At 44.2% G+C, this 22,604-nt stretch overlaps 1 protein-coding gene across 3 annotated transcripts in view; it reads right to left on the reverse strand.

Moving 5' to 3' along the window:
* The window catches only part of Colq (collagen-like tail subunit (single strand of homotrimer) of asymmetric acetylcholinesterase), a 63,679-nt gene that overhangs the window by 31,868 nt on the left and 9,207 nt on the right, over window positions 1-22,604 (reverse strand). Inside the window, exons 1-3 of one of the 3 annotated variants that reach the window (XM_013022128.1) lie at window positions 8,813-9,173; window positions 3,121-3,233; window positions 1,346-1,447 (exon numbers count right to left, since the gene is read on the reverse strand). In XM_013022128.1, the coding sequence (XP_012877582.1) occupies window positions 1,346-1,447; window positions 3,121-3,233; window positions 8,813-8,888 (291 nt within the window). In that variant the 5' untranslated portion in view covers window positions 8,889-9,173. Of the gene's footprint in view, window positions 1-1,345; window positions 1,448-3,120; window positions 3,234-8,812; window positions 9,174-22,604 lie in introns of those variants that run through there. The other 2 variants (XM_013022127.1, XM_013022129.1) reach the window with 2 other exon arrangements.

The raw sequence follows: 22,604 nt of genomic DNA on the forward strand, positions 1-22,604 counted from the left end.
CTGTGGCAGCCAACTCAGGGTTCAAAGTCCTGTTCTACTTATTGCATTCAAGAGATGTTTATGGAAAATACAAGATAGTCCATTTCTTGGTGTAGACTATGAAGACAGTGAGCAGGATAGACCCTTTTCCCATAAACCGGAGGTCAGTAAACTTGCTCTACTCAAGACCAGAGAGCAGATACCTTAGGCTTTTGTTGTTTTGAAACAGTCTTGATACATAGCCATATCTTGAGCTCATGAGCCTCCTGCCCCTACCCCTCAAGTGATGGGATTACAGGTGTACATACAGGTGTGCACTATCATGGCCAGCTGTATCTTAGGCTTCAAGGGCCACTCTAGTCTCTGAGAATTACTCATCTCTACCCTGGTAGCCCAGAAACATCCACAGACAATAAAACTGTAGTTAGAAAAACAGACTGTGGCTGGATTTGATTCTTGGGTTATACTTTGCCATAGGTAAAAAAAAAATCTGAGGGAAGAACTTTCCAAACAGGACTTGGAACAGGACTTAGAACTTTCCAAACAACAGGTGCCACAAGTACATAGACCCTAAGATTAAAATAAGCTTCGTATGTAAAGACCAAGGGACAGTCACTAATGGCTTATTTGAGTGGACAGTGGAGGAAGAGTAAGCTGGTGGGAGAATACAGGCCAGAGTCTCCTCCATGGGGCCTTGCCATAGTCTTCCAGTGATAGGAAGTTTACTTAGCTGAATGATAGCTTCTATGCCCCCAGTTGGAGAAGCACTTGGGGAGCTGCCTGATCCTCGCACCCTCTTTGACCTTCCTGTGGAAGACCCAGAGCCCGAGCCAGATGGAGTTTCTCTCCGAGGAAAGCCAGAGAACTGGGTGTCTGAGATGAAGTCTCTTGATTGTCTAGAAAGTAGTTTCTCTTATAGTTTAGCTGTTCCTCATTCTTCTCTTTGCCTTTGGTGGAGAAGGCCAGACCTGTTACATCACAATGTTGAAGCCCAGAGGAGCTCAGGGTAGCTAGTTCCTCTTACTTCTACTTTTCTGTACTCAATGTAGTCACCTCTGGTCCACAGATGGGGTTGATGGTTACATTAGGTACACTATCATCAAGTTTTTGATACTTAGAATGATAACTACTCTTATCTCCTTTGATTTACACCCCCAAATCCAGTATGACAGGACAACTCTGGCTTGTCATAGCTGGGAGTCCAGAATTTACCCAGAAGAGAACCTGTGCTCTCTATGAGTAAACTAGAGCAGAAAAAGTAGCTCCACACCACAATGAGAGGGATAGATACCCAGAGGCTCTGCCCAATGAACCTCCTTGCTCTGAACAGAATACAGCAATCCCAGATCCCTCAGAGCACACGCACCTGGGGGCCAGGTGGCCCAGGAGAGCCATGTGAGCCTTGCATGCATGGGGATGGTGTGGTCTCGAGTTCCAGGAGGAGATTCTTCACGTCTGGGGAGAGAAGCTTCAGTGCAAAGCAACATGTGTTATAGGTCAGACTCAGGGGCCTTGGAAGAGGAAGGGTCACCTCTCTGCTCTAGGGTCAGTGCCAAGTCTAGCAATTCCCCTCATACCATTTTCTTGAGAAGATGACCTCTGGCCATTAGTTTCTGTTCTCTACTCTTCTCTTGAGACCTACATGGCTTGAAATGAGTTACCAAGATAAAATAGCCCCATTGGATGGAGTTAGGAAGTTTATGTCAGGGGCCTTTGTCCAATATCTTGGACAGCAGTAGCTAATAGACATCTTATGCAAGCCAAGATGAGAGTTTTAAATTTTCTTGTAGCCACATTTCTACCTTCTAAAAGGGTAAAAAGAAATAAGTAAAATTAATTATAATAATATTTAACCCAATATATCTCAAATATGATCATTTCAACATAAATTCATCATAAAAATTACTGAGACATTTTGTATTCTTCTTTTTAAACTCCAGCATATATTTAAATTCATTTCATTTTGAATTAGCCACACTGAAAGGACTCAATAGGTCACATATGGCCAGTGACTATGGTATTAGACAGTACTGATCTAAGACTTTCCAGAAAGACCTGAGCATCCCAAGGCCCTAAAATACCTTGACCTGTAGTCCTGTAGGTCCTGAACCCTGCTCCTTTCCTCGTCTTTTCCTCTCTTCCCAAAGTATTTCCTTTCACACTTCAGTGTGGTGACAGAGGACTCTTTTCTATATCTCATTGTCTACATAAGATATGGGCTACGAAGGGGAAGTTCCTTCTTTTCTTGGTCATGTAATATTTGCACATATTTATGGGTTATAGTATGACAATGATACAATTGTTTTATGTGTGCTGGTTCTTGGACTTGAACTCAAGGAACTGGCACTGTCCATGGGCTCCTTTTGCTCAAGGATAGTGCTCTAACACTTGAACCACAGCTCTGCTTCTGGCTTTTTTAAAAGTAATTTATTGAAGATAAGAATCTCACCTGGGCTGGCTTCAAACTACAATCCTCAGATCTAGCCTCTTGGGTAGTTAGAATTACAGGCGTGAGCCACTGGTGCTTGGCTAATAGAAGCTTTTAATGTGCAGAGGTCAGATCAGGATAATTAGAACTTCTACATCTCAAATATTTATCAGTTCTACATGTTCATGACGTTTGGGCTCTTATTTTCTAGTAGTTTTGAAATATATCCTAATTTCTACAGACTATAGTTACCCTACTGTACTGCAGGACATAGAAGGAATTTTCCTAGCTAACTATTTTGGCATCTGTTATTTAACCTCCTTCTATGTTCTCCTCTCCATTTCTATCTCCGAGTCCCCATTTTTACCTCCATTTCCCTGATCTCCCCTCCACCCTAGGGAATTTATAAATACTTGAGGAGAAGAAAAAAGAAAGGAGGATTCCATATCTGAACAGCTGATGGGAACTCAGAAAGTCATAAATTCTCTTCAGTATTTCAAAAACATGGGGCCCTTGGCCAAATCCAATCTCCAGCTAGAAGACTCTCTCTCTTTATGATAGTGGAAGAATGGGTAGATTTGCTCCAGAAGCTACCAAATGTCCACTCCAGATCTCAGCCTCAGAGTGAGAGTGAAGAGTTGAACCCCTCAGATGAGATTCTGGAGGTGGCTAGGGTGGACATTGAGAAGCTGTCACAAGTCACAAGTACTCACTGGATTTCGGCCTCCTCTGAAGAATGGTGGTGGGAACAGTGGGGGCGGAGGGGGGGTCAGCAGGCAGCATGCTTTGTGGCTGCCCCGTTTCTTCTGATCCAGGCTAGGAAGAGCTGTTCAGAGAAAACTGCTATTTGTTAGCAGAGGGCTAGGGTCTCTACTATGCCCACTATGCAACCCCAGACCTCCAAATCCAGTTTCTAACCTGCTTGAAATGTTTGCTGCTTTATACAGCCCTCTTTGTTTCTGCTGAAGTAGGGTGGCACGGACACTGTGTGCATCATAAGGTCCAGCTCCCTTTCATCAGAGATCAACTTCCTACTTTGTAGATATGACAAGGAATGCCAAATTCAGACAAGTTCGCAATGCAACCCCAGTAGTTGGTGTGGGGGGAGAGTATTTGTAAATAACTTTGGTACTGTCCTTATGGGGAGTTATTTGGATGAGGAGACAACCAGAGGGGGAGGTAATATTAATACATTCCAGGGTACTCAGATTCATGATTTAAAAGAGACTCTAGCTGAGCCCATGCACTTATAATCTTAGCTTCTCAGGAGGCTGAGCTCTGGATGACTGTGGTTCAGAGTCAATTCAGGCAGAAAAGTCCATGAGATTCCATGTTCCCAAATCACCAGCAAAAAGCATGTTTGGAAGCATGGCTCAAGTGGTAGAGCACTAGCTGAGCAAGCACACTGAGCAAGAATGAGGCTCTGAGTTCAAAGACCAATACTACAAAAGAAACAAAAAAGCCAACCAAGTAAACCAAAAAAAACCATCAACAGATTCTATATACACATCCAAGTATCACCCATTCCACTAGAGTGTCCCAGTTACATGACTCAGTACACAAGTGGCTAATCTCAAGTGTGAGGAGCTGAAGGGTGGGCACAAACCATTATATCTTGATTACATCTCACCTACATTCAATTGTCTTGTATACTCAATGCAGAAGCATGCCATACGCAAGAGCACACATCACAAATTACAGATTCATAGGCTACTACACATGGAACACAATGCAGGTATGCATCTTGCTGATGTTTGAATCTGATAGAAATGGAATCAGATTATATGATTTCTTATGATTGGCTGTTCTTGCTCAACAGTGTTTATGAGGTCAGCCAGCTTACTATGTGTGTTGCTAGAGTTCTGGTGTGTGGCTATACCACAAGCTATACATTCTGGTGACCATAGATGCTGTTCATGGAGTGACACCACTGCACTCGGCAGAATGGCTAAAACAAGGACAGAGAATGACAAATATGGCAAAGAGAACAACCAGAGCAGGAGAGGGAGCTGGTATCCAAAGCTTTTGGGAAAATGCTTGGTATTTTCTATGAAAGCTGAACATAGACATACACTACACCTCAGGAATTTAATTCCCAGGGATTTATTAATGGATAGTTGGGAGAATTTTCACCAAAACATGTACTAGAAAGTTCATAGTAGCAATATCTATAGTTGCTAAAAGACAATTTTTTAGCTCCCAAGTTTGACTTCATGACAAGGAATTCGTTAATAAACTCTGTGAACTCACAGTCTGTCCACCATGTGCCTCTCAGTTCTTATCAACAGGAAGTTTCTCTTCATTTCCAAGGCCAAGGTTGTGTGGACTTGCTATGTGCCTGGTTTTTGTTGTAGTTGTTTTGAGACAAGGTCTTAATATGTAGGTAACCTTGGTTTGAACTCATGATCCTCTTGCCTCAGTCTCTCCAGTGCTGGGATTATAGGCAGGTCTTACCATGCCCAATAACTGCTATGTTGTCCTGTGGATTTGTCCCCATGTTAACTCTTCTTCAGAGGTTGAAGCTATTTCCTTTCTCTCTAACAAAACTGACAGGTATCAGGGTTGTTGTTGTTGTTTGGGGGGGGTGGTTTTGCTTTTTTTGTGTGCCAGTAGTAGGGCTTGAATTCTGGACCTGGCTACTATCCTTTAGCTCTTTTTTTTTTTCTTTTTTTTTTGGGTCCGGTTGTGGGGCCTGAACTCTGGGTCTGGGCGCTGTCCCTCAGCTCTTCAGCTCAAGGCTAGCACTCTACCACTTGAGCCACAGTGCCACTTCCGGCTTTTTTTTTGCTTTTTGCTTATGTGGTGCTGAGGAATCGAACCCAGGGCCTCAAGCATGCAAGGCAAGCGCTCTACCACTGAGCCACCTTCCCGGCCCCTCCTTTAGCTCTTTTGCTCAAGGCTGGCTCAGCAGTGTTTGTGGAGTCATCCAGCTGTTGTGTGGAAACTCCACTTCCAGAGTTTTGGTAGTTAATTGCAGAGTCTCATGGACTTTCCTGCTGGGCCTGGCTTAGAATCGTGAACCTCAGATCTCAGCCTCCTCAGCAGCTAGGATTATAAGTGTGAGCTGCTTGAGGCTGGCTGTCAGGGGCCAATTTTGATCTCCAGAATCTAAGAGACACTAACAGACACATAGATGTTTGCTGAATGCATAGTATTAATAGCAAACATGTATTGCATTTGAGGTACCATTCAGGTGCATTGCACATGTAAACGGGTTCCTAACTGCAATCCTGGGAACTAAGCACTATAGTTGTCATCATCCCATTTTACAAATCAGTTAATGGAGACAATGCATCAAGAAATTTTCCCTAAGTCACACAACCAGTTAAGTGACTGAGTCCAGACTCGAACCCAGGCAGTGTGGCTCAAGTCCTTTCTCTTCAATGCTACACCATGACTATGTATGGGTGTAGCCATAATGAAGGTCAGGACTTAAGAAGGAGGCAAGGGACTCCTATAACAATGGCCAGAGACTTTTAATTAGTGTCCTCTAAAGACCACTAGGAACACACCTGAGGTTAAATCAAGTTGGGTTCATTGATTCATTGCAATAAGAGCAAATATACACAGAAAGAACCAGGAGGAAACTCAGAAAGAGAGCATTAAGAGAGGATTTCTTCTAGGATTCAGCTCTTTTAGGTGGTTATGCGTAAGACTTGAATGAAGCAAAGTCTGGCTTCATCCTGGATTGGATGCTGTCAGGAAGCAAGAGCTAATCTATGATTGAGTAGCTTAATTCTTATGAGCAGAAGAAAAAGAAACTGCCATTTTGTGGTTAGACATTGACTTTGTATTGTGTCTGTGTTCAGTGATGACTATGGAACGCTCTTGCTTTTGTCCTGACCCATTATTAAGGTCACAGAGTGGCCTTGTGTAGGCTGGGGTCCTGTGGAATGGGTAATGTCCTACTGGGGATACCAGTATCAGGCTACCTCAAACTGTCAGCTGCTGTCCTCTTTCTTAAGTGATAAAATAATAGAGCAACATTGTTGTAGAACTTGATATAAATGTCAGTTCTTCCCAGAAGCCAAGAGTGGGCAGCCTCAGGGACTCCACCCTAACTCGGGCAGGTGGGCAGGGCTGATAGACACACATTATCCCCCAGCTGTAGTTTCTCCTTTGTCTCCTTTTGTCTCAGCAGAGGCTGCAGCTTTCCACAAAGCTCCTCCTGGCCAGGAACACCTGGGAAGCTAGCACTCCACATGGCCAATTCGTATTCATCACCATTTATTTTTCCAGACCATATATGGCCTTCAAGGCCTCCTTTCACCCAACACCCTGTATGGCTTCCACTGGTGACAGATCCTGTATCATTTAAGGCAATCACTTCTTGTATTTCTTCCTGGAAACTCGTGTTTCTTCTCCTGAAACTGGAGACCTCTTTGGTGAACGTAAATTATCAGTTGCTTTTCCTGCCAAGGCATCTGCATTGTTCACCACTCCCTTCCTTCTCTTCCCTCTTCACCCCCTTCATTTCCAGCAGGTGGAGGCCATCCATTTCGGCCCCTCCCCCAACTCCCAGGAGCTGTTTGTTTTTAGCAGTCTGGTTTATTTACAGCTAATTCCAGCTCAGAATATTTCCATCAGGTGGACGAGTGTGAGGACAGCTTCCCCTCTCCACCCTCCCTGTCAGCTAAGCTAGGACTTCACATGTCTATTTTAGTGCCATTGAATGGTCTGTGGATCTGTCTTAGGCCTGTGCTGTCTCTGATGGAATCGTGTCTGAGCTCAGGGTCCAGTCTGGAACAGCCCCAGAAGGCTCTGCTGTAATGGAAACAATCGTGTGTGTAGTACATGAAGCTTGCAGAGACCTGGTATGCCACGTGCATGGCTCCGTCCCAAGCAGCTACCCTGGCAATGCCAGCTATTAGGGGATTCTAGGACCGCTGCCCTTACTTAAAGACACAAAACTGTTTAATGTGTGCCTGCTGCATTGCCAAAGCACAAGTGATTGTCTAATGCAGGCTTTTGGCAAGTGTTTGTCTAGGGCTTTCCTCCATTGTTCACACTGCTTTTACCCTCTGGACAAAAATAATCAGAAAGATGTCTTTCTCCTGTTTCATTTCAAGAAACAGAGGCACATCCTTGGAAAGTGATACACAGCAGCGAACTCTTGGAAATATAGGAAGGACTTGCATCAAAGCCTGGGGCTTACGTTATGGCTATGTTGTGACAGCACAACTCCCTTTTCAACCTGAGACTCGGTTTCCTCATCTGTACCACGCGAAGGTTAGTTCATACCATAGATAAAGTCCCTTTTAAAGATGACCACAATCACCATGGTGTCCATCCTCATCTCCCCATTCTGAAGAGAAGCCCACCCATCCACAGCCCATGAGGGATACTTTTTCCATTTCTACCTCCTGAACCAAGAAGCTCAAAGCAAGATAATATGTAACCTTTTTTTTTTTTTCCAGTACTGGGGTTTGGACTCAGGGCCTTGCATTGCTAGGCACACATCCTACCACTTGAGCCATTTACTAATTCCAAAGACCATAATACATCATCAGAATCCACCAGAGGGAAGAAGTGACAGAAGGTATCTTGCCTTAGGAAGCTGGGAAAATGACAGGGGTAGCACAGACTAATGACTGCACCTGGCTGCTCAGTTGGTGGACTATTCCAGTTTTTCCCTCTTCTCTTTGTGTTGGGGCCTCCCCAGTCTGCTGGAACTGGTGCTGTGAGGCTGAGGAGGACTGCTGGTGAAGAGCATCCCCTCCATGGTGTCACAGGGGACAGATGGCCCTGCAGTGACAGTCACACATTGAGCTGCAATCTGCCCAACGTTTTTCACGATTCATGGGTTCCAGAGAAGGTTGCCCCCAGCTCCCAAACTTTCCTCCAACTCCCATATACAAACCACACAAGCCTTGAAAAAAGAATTCTGAAAAGTTGAAGAATTTGGACTTCGCTGATATAAGTTCACTGGTTGTGCCTCGCACCTGAGTGGGTATGGGCGGGGGTGGGGGGAGAGGGGGACAAGTCAGGACACACTACAGAGAAAATGGTCTGGTGCCTACTGTTCCTGAGCCATATCACCCAAGCCAGTTGGCCTGGAGTGATGGAGAGCATCCCAGGCCACTATATGCCAGGAGCCCTGGACCACAGAACATGATTTTACTTCAAAGCCTGGGGCGGGGTGGGAGGGGGGAATAGCAGCTGCTACCACCCTGAAGTCAAGGTCACAAGAGGGGCACAGACAAGAGCATATGTATAGTCATGTCTGCCAAGACCCCACCAACTCCACTATCAAACCTCTTTGCACTGAAAATTCCAACACTGGCTGAGAAGTTTAAAATGTAACGTCTACTAAGAACTTCCAGGGCAAATCCATTCCCAATTCTTTTTTTTTTTTCAAAAAGAATGCACACACACACACACACACACACACACACACAAACTCACCCAAGCAGCAAGCTGAGTAACCGAGAAGTCCTGAAACAGTGAGCAGATGAGCCAGGCTGATAGATGGGCCCGTCATCCTGGGGCAATGCCCAAAGCAGACTGGCCGAGAACACAAGCTGAAGACAGGCTAAGATTCGTCACGCCCCCAAGCGTTCTCTGTGCCTGGCTTGTATGGCATTTGGGGTGGGAATTGGCCAATCCCTGCCATTTGCTATTGCTTTGGCCTCAGATGCCAGGGGCCTAGGGGCCAGTGCTGAGCCCCCCGGGAGCAGGAATGGGTCATCAGCCCTGTCAGCCACCCACAAGTGTTATTATCTAGCACAGGCTTGGAAGGCAGCATGCCCTCTGTCCAGAGGAGGATGGGAGGTTGGGAGCCCAGGGGACACTGATCAGCCCTGCAAGCCAAGAGGAAACAGCACAATCTGTCAAACAGACTGCTTTTCATTTGGCTTAAAAACTGCCTGGTCAATATTGCTCTGGCAAGTCTCATTGTCAGCCCCAACAGAGAGTATCCAGGAAGATGGCCCTGCTCTGCTTCAGGAAGATTTTTCATGGCCAGGGGGCTCAGGTCAGCCCTCACCAAATGTGTGCTAAGTGCTGTCAACAAAGCCAAACTTAACAATAACAGAACATATACAAACACAATAAAGTGACATGTGTGAGGTATACACTAATACTTGTCTTATCCTTTATAGCAAATCCATGTATAAACATGTATACAGACACAAGTGTCATAACAGATAAGATTAATAATCTTAGCACTTAGTACTTAGCATTAATACTTAGCAATAAGCACTTGATAATAAGCTTAGTAATGACCATAAACTTTAGCAAAGAGTCAGTAAACTTGTGTCAACAAGTTCCAGCTAGTAAACATTCTAGGTTTTGTAGGTCACACGATCCTCTCTGGAGCCCTTACACATGAAAATAACCACAGGTGGTCTAAAAAGAAATGCATATTGCTCTGTTCTAATAAAACTTTATTTACATAAACAGGAGTCAGTTTGGTTCTGGTCACAGACTATGTTTTGATGATCTCTATGCTAAACCTTCAAGTAAAAGAAAACAATGCATTTATTCATCCATTTATGCTTCATTAATTAGAAACAATGAGTATTGAATGTATGCAAGATACAACTACACAGTCTGCCCCTTGCAATGTGTTATTTAGTGTCATGGAAAAAGTACTGCAGTCAGGAAATCTTGGGCCCAAGGTCACTAAGTAGCTGTGTGACCTGAAAAAAGTTCGTCCTTCCTTCCTTCCTTCCTTCCTTCCTTCCTTCCTTCCTTCCTTCCTTTCTCTCTCTCTCTCTCTTTCTTTCTTTTCTTTCTCCCTTCCCTCTTTCCCCCCTCTCTCCCTCTCTCTCTCCACCTCCCTCTCCCTCTCTTCCTCTCTGTGCTAGGGTTTAAAATTGTGCAAGTGCCCTACAATTTGAGACACATCCTCAGCCCCCTTTACTTTTAGTTATTTTTCAGGTAGGGTGTCAAGTTCTGTGCTCAGTCTGGCAATACATACTGCTCCTCCAAGCTCAGCCTCCCACGTAGCACACATCACCATATCTAGCACCTCTTTTTCCCTCATGGTACTGGGAAATTCTACCACTTGAGCCATGCCCCCAACACTTATGTTTTGTCCTTTGTTTATGAGACAAGATTTCAGGTAACTTTGCCTAGGCTGACTTTGAGCTCATGACATCCTGCTTCTGCCTCCTGAGAAGCAGGTGTTACAGAACACCACTACATTTGGCCTTGAATCTTGGATTTCTTACCTGTGAAGTGGGCATGGTTAAAAAAAAATCTCCCTTGCTAGTTTGTTGTGAGGACTGGCGCTCTATATTAACATATTTTTGATAATTATTGTATGAAATGGACAAAAAGTGACTAACATGGGTGGGGATTGCTGGAAGGATATATATGAGGAAGAGATGGGTACCAGCTGAGAGCAAGAAATAGAAGTTAAAAATCAGGTGAAGCTTCCTGGAAGGGACAGCATTTGAGCTAAGCCTTGAAAGCAGAGACTTCTTGGTTCCAAGATTAGAGGAGAAAGGGAGGGAAAACTTGAACTCTCTTCCTTCTCTAGGGAAATTTCCCTTTATTCTTCTCAGAAACTGTATCTAAGGCTTCAGAGAAAGCAGCAATGAGCACAAGGAATGCTCAGTCCTGAGTTCCATACAGCTCTGGAAATATCTGCATAACATTATTCCAGGTCATGTTCCTACAGATCTTCATTTTTCAAGCTTTATGTCACAAATCTTTGGGGGGTTTGCCACTTTTCACATCAAGGATATTTATGATCCAGATGGTCTCTGGTGGCTTACACCAAGGTCATGGTTCAAAGCCTTCCCAGACAGGAGAAGTCCATGAGACTCTTACCTTCAATTAACCACCAAAAAAGCTGGCAGTGGAGCTATGGCTCAAGTAGTAGAGCACCAGCCTTGAGAGAACAGCCCTGAGTTGGGGCTTGAACATTACCACCACCAAAAAATAAGAATATTTATGTTTTTAACATGTGGCATCAAATTTTTCCTAAAAAGATTTGTACATATAAATCATGCCCTGTGGGTGACTATACTATGTATCACTACTTTGAAAACCAGGCAACTGGTCTTGATGATGGCTGTGGCCTTGTCTATCTCTACACATGTTCAAATCCTTATTTTGGCTCTGGAGACTAGGGCTTGTGGGTGAGCTCCTGCCTTTCTCTCCTCTTCATCTTTCTTTTTTCTCAATCTTTGTATTTCTCTAATTTTGTCTCATTCATCCTGTCTTCACTAACCACTGAATATATATTTGTATATACTTATATAAATGTATATATACTTACATATATTTATATATGTATATTTTGCCAGCCTGAGACTTAGGCACCTTGGTCTCTAGTCTCAGGAGCAACTAGCTGTGTGTGAACCTGGATAAGCTACTTCCCCTCTAGGCTTTGATTTTCCAGATGTAAAAGGGTAGCATCAGAACAGATCAGCTCTAAGCTTCCCTCAGCTTGGGCTATCTCAGTAGTGACCCCTTCTAAGGGCCCTGAACAGGGATGAGGATCCTCTGCTCTTCTTGCTGGTGTACAGTCCTTGTCCTCAGTTCCCCCAGGTACCTTGGCCCAAGCATCAGCTCACCAGAGCTGAGCTGCCTGCCAAACAGAATTCATATTTTCCAGTGTTTTCCTGCAGCTGTCAGCAGGTGTCATATTCACAGAATTTTGCCATAATGGCAGCTCTGGGATTTATCAATCATACCCGGAGACCACTTCTGGAATACTGCTTCTCTGGGCACTGTTCCAGATGCTTCTGCCCCTGCTTGCCACCACACACAGCCCTGCTCACTACTGATCGGGATCTAAATCTTCAGTCTACTGTGTCGCTGGCTATCACCACACAGAAGGATGTCTGTGGCTGAGAGAATACAGGTATCCTTCCCAGGTATCCAGAGTTCCCATGAGAGGCAAAGATATCTTTGTGTGAGATGGGCATGAAGGATCACAAGTTTGAGGCCAGTCTGAACTACATAGCAAGACTTGCCTTGAAACAAAACACATTGGGTGCTGATAGCTCAAGCCTGTAATCCTAGCTACATAGAAGACTGAGATCTGAGGATTTCGGTTCAAAGTCAGCCAGGGCAGGAAAGCACGTGAGATTCTTATCTTGAATTAAGTATCAAAAAGTCAGAAGTGGAGGCATGACTTAAGAGGTAGAGCATCAGCCTTAAGGAAAAAGCTAAAGGACAGTGAGCAGTCCCTGAGTTCAAGCCCCACTACCAGAACAAAAAATAAAAGCAATGACAACAACTACAACAACAACGAAAACAAAAGACAGTAAAAATATATCTATGGTGTAAGCAAAGCACAGGATTCCCTGAGGTACTTCCAAATCTGGGCTGGGGAGTAGGTCTGAGCACCTGGGTTCTACCTTGCCCACTGACAAAGACTCCGCCTGGTTAAACTTTGGTAGTGTTCTGCTGACTCCTCTTCTTGACAAGCCTCAAACTCTGGCTTTTTAGTTGTTATAATTTTCCATCCATATACTCACTCTGTCCCTCGGCTATAAGTCCCTGTTTGTCCTTGTACTGGAGCTGACTTTGACCCCTGTCTCTCATCATGTTAGTTTTAAGACCTAACCTTTAATCAAATTTTCCTTTTTATTTGTTTGTAGTACTAAGGATTAAATCAGGGAATCGCCCTCACTGGGCTACCACTTGAGTCACTCCTCTGACCCTTTTTCCCTTGGTTATGCCTAGGTGGGCCTGAGCTACGATCCTCTATTACTTATGCTTTCTGTGTAAGTGGGGATGACAGACATTGTACTTCCTCTGTAACTGAGATAATAAACATGGGCTCCTGTGTCTAGCCATTAGTTGGGATGGAATGTTTCAAGCTTTCTTTTGTCTGAACTTAGCCCAAACCATGATTCCCACCCCCATCAATGCTTACCAAGTAGCTAGGATCACAGGCTTGAGCCATCATACTTGGCTTCCTTATCATTTTATATAGTGTCAAAATAATTTTTCTTTAATATCACTTTAAAGCCAATGCTTTTACCGGAGAAAAATTTTCAAGATTCTACCTGAACCCGCAACCTTTATTGAATGCCTACTGCATACCAAGCCCTTGCGATGCACTAGCATATAGAGATGGAAAGGCTTGTGGTCTAACCTATGGGAGTAAGGCATTTTCATATCTGCTAGGCTGTGCTGACTGCGGTGACAGGAAGGAGTCCTGTCTGTGTTACATGCTTGCTGATCACCCATTTGGCAAAAATCCTTATCATGAAACAGTGAAAATACTGGATGCATGATCTATGCATTATTGCTTTAGACCTCTGGCGAATCATCTCCAAGAGTAGAACATGACTCTTGGAGAAATTAAATTACACAGCTAGTACAGACTTGGGGTGAGAGTTCAAAAGGAAACTGAGCAAATGCCCTCTTGGCTAGCTCCTGGAGAACAGCTCACTGGACCCTGGCCACTTGAACCCTTCTTGATATCCTCACTGCTTGTATGGAGCTGAGCCATTCCTCTCCAGCCTGGCCTCGCTCCTCTTAGCTCCCAGCGACTGACCGTACATCATAGGACTGCCTATGAAGGGCCTGTAATAGCCCCTGCAGTAAGAAGAAACAGTACACATGTGGCTTTTCCTGCAAAAGACTCCACCCCTGCAGGATGGCAAAGCCACCAGATGGAAAGACCTTAATTTCCAAACACTAGAATGACTGAAAGCCATCTCAATCAGGACAATGGACTGTTATTAGGTAAAGCAAAAAAAGCTTTGAAATCATATTTAGCTTTTAAAATATTTACTTATGGCAGATAGCATTGTCCTAACCTAATGATGGGGAGCATTCTGTTTCTGTTCTTTCAATCCCTTTTTGACCCCACAACAATCACACAAGGAAAACTGTGTGTGTGTGTGTGTGTGTGAGAGAGAGAGAGAGAGAGAGAGAGAGAGAGGGAGGGAGGGAGAGAGACAGAGACGGAGACAGAGAGACAGAGAGACAGACAGAGGCAGAGAAAGACCAAGACAGAGACAGAAACTGGCGTTTGAACTCAGGCTCTTGCTAGGCTGATACTTTGCTATTTGAGCCACACCTCCAGCCTTTTTGCTTTAGTCATTTTTCAGATAGGATCTTGTACTTCACCCAGATGTTGGGCCATGATCCTCCTACCTAAACCTCCAGAGTAATGAGTCTCAGGTGCCATCAGGCCCTGCTGTATCAATGTTGTTATCCTTATTTTCAGACAAAGATGGGAGAGATTGAGGAATATACCAAGGTCACATACAATCTGTAGGCAGTAGCCACAGCTGAATTCAGATATCTAACTCTGGAGATGTGGATACTGGCATGAATTGGTGACCTATTCTGCCATAATCTTGAAGGAATGAGAACTACCTAAAGGAGCCAGAGAGAGTGGCTCAACCATTTGCTTCTGAAGCCCATTACTGACACTTTGAGTCATCTTTCCAATTAGACTTTATAAATTCACCTTTGAGTTCCTGATTGCTATCCTGAGAACTCCTGAGAGCAGACAATTTGATTATCCCAGACACATAGAGGGTTCAATCAGGTGTGTTGGTCTTCAGTCTCATGTGCATTTACTTTTTCTGTTCTACTTTTCAAAGTGGGCAGAATCTGTAATTCACTCTGAAATCCACCAGTTTGCTAGGGTTGCATAATAAAGCATCACAGAGCGGCTGAACTAAACAACACACGTTAATTCTTCTAGGCTTGGGAGTTCAAAGTCCTTAGCACAAAGCTAAGGTACCAGTGCTGCTGGGGGAGCCTGCAGCCACTCATCATGAGAGGTTTTTTTTTTTTTTGCAAATTTTTAAGTGATTACATAATTTCACAAATTTCACAGTATTGTGGGATAGTGATGCTTAGTTAAAGTCATAAACACATTTTAATCTTCGTGGGGCAAATTGTCTATCGTAGTCTATAAAGTTTATGAGTTCTATGGGCTTTGACTATACAGTTATTTCTTCCACATTGGGTTCATCATGAGATCTTGAAGGTTACTGAGTCCCCAACAATGTCACGAGAAAGATGGTTCCTTGCCTCCACAGAGACACCTTGAGAAAGAGTCTCTATTCCAGTTACAAGGATGAAAGAAAATCCTCTCCTATTAGTCATTAATTTATATATGTTGTATATCAAGAATGCATTATTTGAACCTAGCTTCAAGGAAACAAACCCATCCCCCTTTCCTTCCATAAGGGAATTATTTTGGACCTTATCTAGAGAAAGGCATCTGCTTCTTTGAGTTCAAGGTCTAATTTGACCAAATGGCATGTGGTAAATAGAGAGGAAGGAGAAGACAATGTTATTAGGAGGCCAGGGAACATAAAGAAGCCTTCCCATGGCTGGCTGCGCCTTGGCTCTGAATTCGATTACTGAGACCAGCATAAATCAGCGGGCACTATTAAATCTTCTGCTAGGGCTTGACAGGGGAGGCCAAGTTTGTAGAATTATTCAAGAGATCTGGCCACAGGACAGAGACAAAAGCCTCCAGCTGCATTGGGCCTGGAGGGGGAGTTATTTCCAACACCTGCTGACAACTGTGGCGGAGTGGAAAGACCCTGTGTTTCCATCACTATGTTTCCATGCCTTTATTTTTCCATAGTGACATTCTAGCACTATGAGCACTTGGAATTCAAAACCCCTGCCTGAGAGCCCCAATTCTCATTCCCACCAACAGTTTCTGTTGTCTGAGGGTCCACGACAGGTGGAAAGGAGGGCACTGGGCTCCTAGGATTTCCCAGGCTATCTCCTGGCTGCCAGCTGGGCATCTCTACCCTTAAACTCGTAGAATCATGTAAACTCCTGGATTCTAGAAGTTGGAGAAGTCAGGGCGGCCCCTTTGGACTTGGTTGAACAATGGTTTCTCAGTGGAGCAAGATCGTAAGATGAATCTAAGGATTTTCATAGCATTGTGATTGTATGATTCTACCATCCTAGAAGTTCTCTAAGACCTCAACAACTCTGTTTGTGACAGAAAATTCCCATCTTGTGCTATAGATTGGAGGCAGTGCTTTGTATGTATACATGGTCTTTTGTGTAAGTGTTTAGCATAGTAATACATGAACATGAGGCAGAATTCAGAAAGCATAAATAGGTATATATGAAAACAATCTCCCATCCATTTTCCCAGCCACCCAGCTCTACTGATTAGCTATCAATTATTGTTTCCTGTTTTTTCTTCTAGGAATATTTTATACATGTACAGCAAAAAGGTAGGGACGACATTTTCCTTTCTTCCTCAAAGGGTTACTTGTAATATTATATTTTGTATGTAGATAGATAGATAGATTCCCCCTTCAGTTTCTTTTCCTTCTCTTCCCTTCCCTTCCTTCCTTCCTTCCTCCCTCCCTCCCTCCCTCTCCCTCCTTCTCTTTCCTCTCTCCCTTCCTTCTTTCGCCTTTTTGAGGCAGAGACTCACTATGTATCTTTGTCTGACATAAACTGGCCTTAAACTGAAATCCTCCTGCCTTAGCCTCCTCAATATTGGGATTACAGGCATGTACTACCACCACACCCAACCCCATTAGGTTTTTTCCTAGCATTTTTTTTTTTTGTCAGTCATGGGTCTTGAACTCTGGGCCTGGGCCCTGTCCCTCAGCTCTTCAGCTCAAGGCAAGCGCTCTTCCACTTGAGCCACAGTGCCACTTCTGGTTTTCTAGTGGTTAATTGGAGATAGGAGTCTCATGGACTTTTCTGCCCGGGCTGGCTTTGAACCATGATCCTCAGATCCCAGCCTCCTGAGTAGCTAGGATTATAGGCGTGAGCCACCAGTGCCCAGCTTTCTAGCATTTCTAAGAAATATATCCTGTATAGCGATTTAGAGTGCAACCACATAATTTCTATTACTGCCTAATAGTCTCCTTCATTTGGAATATACAAAATGTGTTTACTATGCCCCCTTAAATAGTCTTGTGTGTGCATGGTTGATGAATTTCTAGAAATAGAGTGCTGGTAGGAACTGTGTGCACATGTGAGACTTTTTATGAGTGTGACCTGCTTCATTACCACAAATCCACATTCCATCAAATTCCACAAATCCATCAATCCACATTCCCTCCCACAGCAGGAGAGGGAAAATACCTGGTTCCATACAACCTCATGGACAGTCTGATGCTGGAGCTTTAGAGTTTTGCACAGTCAGCATGCCAATGAGGCTTTAATTTGCATTTGCCAAAGTGGATGAGACTGAGGTTACTGCATTATAGAGCTATTTGTACTCTTTTCACTTTTCCATTGGACTGTTGGTCTTCCTCTTACTTTTTCTTTGTTATTGTTTGTTTGTTTTTTGTTTTTTGGTGCTGGTCCTGAGGTTTGAACTCAGGGCCTGGGCACTGTCCCTGAGCTTCTTTTTGCTAACACTCTACCACTTGAACCCTAGCTCTACTCCTGGCTTTTTTGGTAGTATATTGGAGATAAGAGTAAGGGGCTGGGGGTTTAGCTCAGCAGAAGGGTGCCTGCCCGGTGCGCACAAGGCCCTGGGTTCGGTCCTCAGCCTGGAAAAATAAAAATAAAAAATATTAAAAAAAAAAGAGTCTCTCAGACTGTCCTGCCTGGGCTGGCTTGAAACTGTGATCCTCAGATCTCAGCCTCCTGAGTAGTTAGGATTATATGCGTGAGCCACTGGCATCCTATAAGTTATTTTTTAATGTATAAGGAAAATAGTACTTTATACTTTATTATGACTTGTACATATTTTCCCTAGTTTGTTTTTGCCTCAATATTTATTTATTGCAGTATTAGTGTGTGAAGTCAGGGCCTTGTGCTTGAGCCATACCCAAAGTTCACAAGTATTTGTTTAGTAGAATTTAATGTGTTAGGCTTTTATTGTTTCTATTCCTGCCCCTTCTATTTTAAACTACCCTCCAAAATCTTTCCAAATTTCTTCCAATATTTCTTTGCTAGTCCTGGAACTTGAATTCAGGGCCTGGGCACTGTCCCAGAGCTTCTTTGGCTCAAGGCTAGCGCTCTACCACTTGAGCCACAGCACCTCTTCTGGCTTTTTCTATTTCTGTGGTGCCGAGGAATCAAACTCAGAGCTTCATGCATGCTAGACAAGCACTCTACCATTAAACAACACTCCCAGCCCTCTTCCAATAATTTTATAGTTTGTGTTTTATATTTAAATTGTATCTCATTTGTAATTTATTCTAGTGTAAGAGGTACGTTTCTTTGTTGAGTTGTTCTTGCATTTTTAAAAACAGAAAAACAAAGGTTGAAAATGTGGCTCAAGTGGAAGAATGTGTGAGGCCCTGAGTCTAAACTCCAATGTGGAGGTTTGAATAAAGAAAACAGAAAGTTGGGGGGGAGGGGGGAAGGAGAAGGCTTGGGATGGGGGGGAGGGGGGAGGCTGGGAAGGGATGGGAAGGGTAAACAAAGGAGGAGGCTGCAATGCTTGGTAAGAAATGTACGCATTATCCTGCCCATGCAATTGTAACCCCTCTGTACAGTATGTTCACAAATTAAATTAAATTAAATTAAAAAAAAAAGAAAACAGAAAGAAAAGAAAAGTCTTTAAGCCACCCTTCACTAAGTCCTACATGCTAAGCTCTGGCCTCACAGACACCCTAAGTGTTGTTCATGTTTTCTTCATTTAGCAGGTACGTAAACTGAGGCTCAAAGAAGTACTTAAGGAAATGGCAGACACATGACTGGAACACAGAGGGGGTGTCTCTTTGATTGCTCTGTTCTCCCACAACGTCCAGCTACTTATACACTCTAACATATGGCCACAGTGATCCACTTTACCCCTCATGGATTATTCATATGTTATTTTAATGTTGAAAATAAATGATGAACTCCTTGAGTAGGGTAGAGCTACCTTACAAGTTGTCTAATGAATTTGATCAGTTTGATGTAGTTATCAAGTTTATAGTTGGGAGAGACAATAAATATTAGTCCCTTTAACTAATGGGAAATACCTCAAATGCTGGTTTCTCAACTATAGTCATGGTGAATTTTGAGACAGAAGGTTGGAGTTAGACATCAGAAAAAGGGAAGACCATATGGATGAAAAGGAGGAAGAAGACCCGATTCAATTCAAGTAGATATTGCTCTGAACAAAATATGAAGTTGCACTGCCTGGTTATATGGCCAGAAACCTGAGCATCTATGTCAAGCTCACCCCTAGGTGCTGGAATTCCTGTTGAAAATCTCCTATGTAATACTCTGACTGCATAGAGGGACCTTTATAAGACAAGCCTAGTGACTCTAACAGTCGTCTACCTTGAAGGGGCAACGGTGCCATTCTGTACAAATCAGATGACATATGGGGTGAGGACCCCATCCACCAGACTCAGGTAAACTGGATAATAAAAGTGGCTTGCCAGCTGGGCACTTGTGGCTCCTGCCTGTAATCCTTGCTATTCAGAAGGCTTAAATCTGAGAATCACTGTTCAAAGCCAACCGGGGCAAAAAAGTCTATGAGACGCTTACCTCCAATAAACTGCCCCCCAAAAAGTTGGAAGTAGAGCTGTGGCTCAAGTGGTAGAATGCTAGTCTTGAGCAAAAGAAGCTCAGAGGCAATGCCCAGGCCCTGTGTGTGTGCGTGTGTGTGTGTGTGTGTGTGTGTGTGTGTGTGTGTGTGTGTGTGTGTGTATGCGTGCGTGCACATGGTATACACCAGTGCCAGGGCTTGAATTCAGGGGATTGGGTGCTGTCACTGAGCTTTTTTGCTCATGGCTAACACTCCACCCCTTGAGCTCCACTTCCCTAGAAGCATGTTTGAAATCTGGCTCACCCTTTCATTTTACAGGTGAGGAAGCTGAATCCCATGAGAGAGCAAATAATTGGTCTACTGCAATATATACATTAGTCCCAATTTTACTCTGCTTTAGCTCTGTGTTGCACAGACTATAAGAACATTAGGAAACAAGCAATTTCCCCAACCCAGGAAGAGGCTTTTTGCTTTTGGTCTTTATCATCTTGGTGGCCATGACCACAGAGGCAGCTCCAAAGCCTGCCTGGAGCATTGTTTGTGGAGGGGAGTGAGGGGCTAAAGCAGTTGATTCAGATAACAAGGGGTTGGGGATGAAATCATTGGTCAGAGATACTGAGGAAAACATTTCCAGGGCCCCAAGTCCTCCCTCTTGCTTTCCTGGGGACAGACCTGGCTGGTAAGGGAGCATGTCACCTTAACCAGTGCTGTTCCCACAGGACCCTGCTGCTCCCCGCACTCAGGGGACCTTTGTCTCTTCTGCTGCTCCATAGCTGTATGCACAAAGAGAGAAAAAGGAATGAGGGCCATTTTCTTCACTGGGCTCTTCTTAAATCTGAACCCAGACTGTTTGGTTTCTGTCAGACCCTGGAAAGGCAAGGTTACAGTCATGAAAAAAGAGCCCTATTTGGGCAGGTAGATCTCTATACAGAACATGGTCATTGTCATTTGCGCCACCTCCTGACTTCCAGGGTCTGGAGAAGCCCCATGCCAGGCATGAGACCTCTAGAAAGGCCTTCCTGGAACATGTGCTCCAAGAGGTCCCCAAAGCAGGAAAGCTCATGAAGCTTTTCCCAAACTTTACCGAAAGATGCCAAGAAGATGAAGCTAGTGCTGCAGAATGAGCAGAGGGTAAAGAGAGGCTGGGTGAGGAGGCTCTTTTCCATCATCAGCCCCCAGCAGGTCAACTGCACGGGACTGCACAACCACAGAACTCTCCTTCAGCTGTCACCAGCTCCCAGACCCGTGCCTCTCTCATGTTTCTGTTGGTTGTCATGGAGAGGCAACTGTGGGCTTGAATAGAGCAGGATGCTCCTGGGTTGGGAGATGGCATCGGGCCAGGTGTATTTTTAAAGCCTTCGGGGAAAGCCCATCACACCAAAAGAACCTCCTTCCCCAGTCAATTCTTTCCTTAAGGAGTAGTTGACATATGCAAAGTTGAGAGAGTGGGCTCTTCCTTTCTGTTTTAATTTCGTGGGCATTTTAAAGAAAAAGTTGCTAGGGTTGTATTTGGGATATTTACCCTTGGACCAATGACGCATAGGAGAACAATGACTTTTTGGCCTGGGTAAGAGGCTCATAAAAGTCATGTCAGAACATGTGTATATGTGTCACAGGCTTTACGCCAGGCACTCCTGAAAGTCCCTCATGTTCATAATTAGTCCACTTAGTGCTCATAACTTCTCTGTGAGTTAAATCCCATTTTAGCCCTGCTTTGAAGTTACAGGGAGGGAAATCATCCTAAGGTCTCAAGCTGAGGGAAACACAAGATTTGAACTCAGGGTAGCATTGGTGCCAGAGGCCCTACATCTAACTACAACTGAAGTTTACCTGATTTGGAATTTTAGCCCTGGCACTGTGCGACTCTAGAAAAGTGACTGTATCTCTCTATTGGTTTCCTTCTTGGTAAATGGAGACTCTACTGGCTGATATAATTAGATGTGATATGCATAAAGATTAGAGGAAATAGAACATGCTCAATAGCATACAATTCTATTATGGTGAGGGTGCATGTGGCAACTGGACCCCAACTTCTGCCTGACAGCAGAGAAGGGTTGTGAGCTGTAGCTGTTGCTGCCCTGAGGAGAAAGGGAGTCAAGAAACAAGACCACTAGGACGACAGCAGGTCTCTTGTATTTATGCTTGCTGCTTGTCACTTCCCAGCCTGAGTCCCTCAGCATTCATCAATCCCACCCACACTTCTGGCTTCCTGCCACAGGCACCTGTGAGTAGAGCTTCCCCAGCCATGGCCTGCTGTCTGGAGCAAGCATACCCACATACCCAGATCTAGGAAGACAACTATTTCAGCTCCCTATCTTCCCAAGTCCGCCCCCCCCCAGTAGAATTGAGCCCACAGAAGTAAACTGCTTGAAAATACAGCCTGCATTGACTGCCTTCCATTGTCCATCTAACTTCACTTCTACTGAGACCATCTCCCAATTAAATCATTGTACCCAATTCTCATCTCAGGGTCTGCTTCTGGGAAGGAACTCAGTGTATATGCCTGCTTGTGCCTTTGATCCTGGTGCTACTGAAAAAAAGCACAAGTGGGTGAGTTTATGTTAAAGAAAGAAATTATAGTAGTGAACTGACGGCCCCCAGATACCCAGATCCTATCCATGATCCTGGAAATGTTACTTTACATGGAAACAGTGTAGGTATGGTTAAATCAATGCATACACAATGATGAGATTTGGAGGCTGGGAAGGTGGCTTAGTGGTAGAGCGCTTGCCTTGCATGCCTGAGGCCCTGGGTTCGATTCCTCAGTACCACATAAGCAAAAAGAAAAAAGCTGGAAGTGGCACTATGGCTCAAGTGGTAGAGCGCTAGCCTTGAGCTGAA

Source organism: Dipodomys ordii, unplaced genomic scaffold (assembly GCF_000151885.1).
Source record: "Dipodomys ordii isolate 6190 unplaced genomic scaffold, Dord_2.0 Scaffold60, whole genome shotgun sequence".
Lineage (NCBI taxonomy): Eukaryota > Metazoa > Chordata > Mammalia > Rodentia > Heteromyidae > Dipodomys > Dipodomys ordii.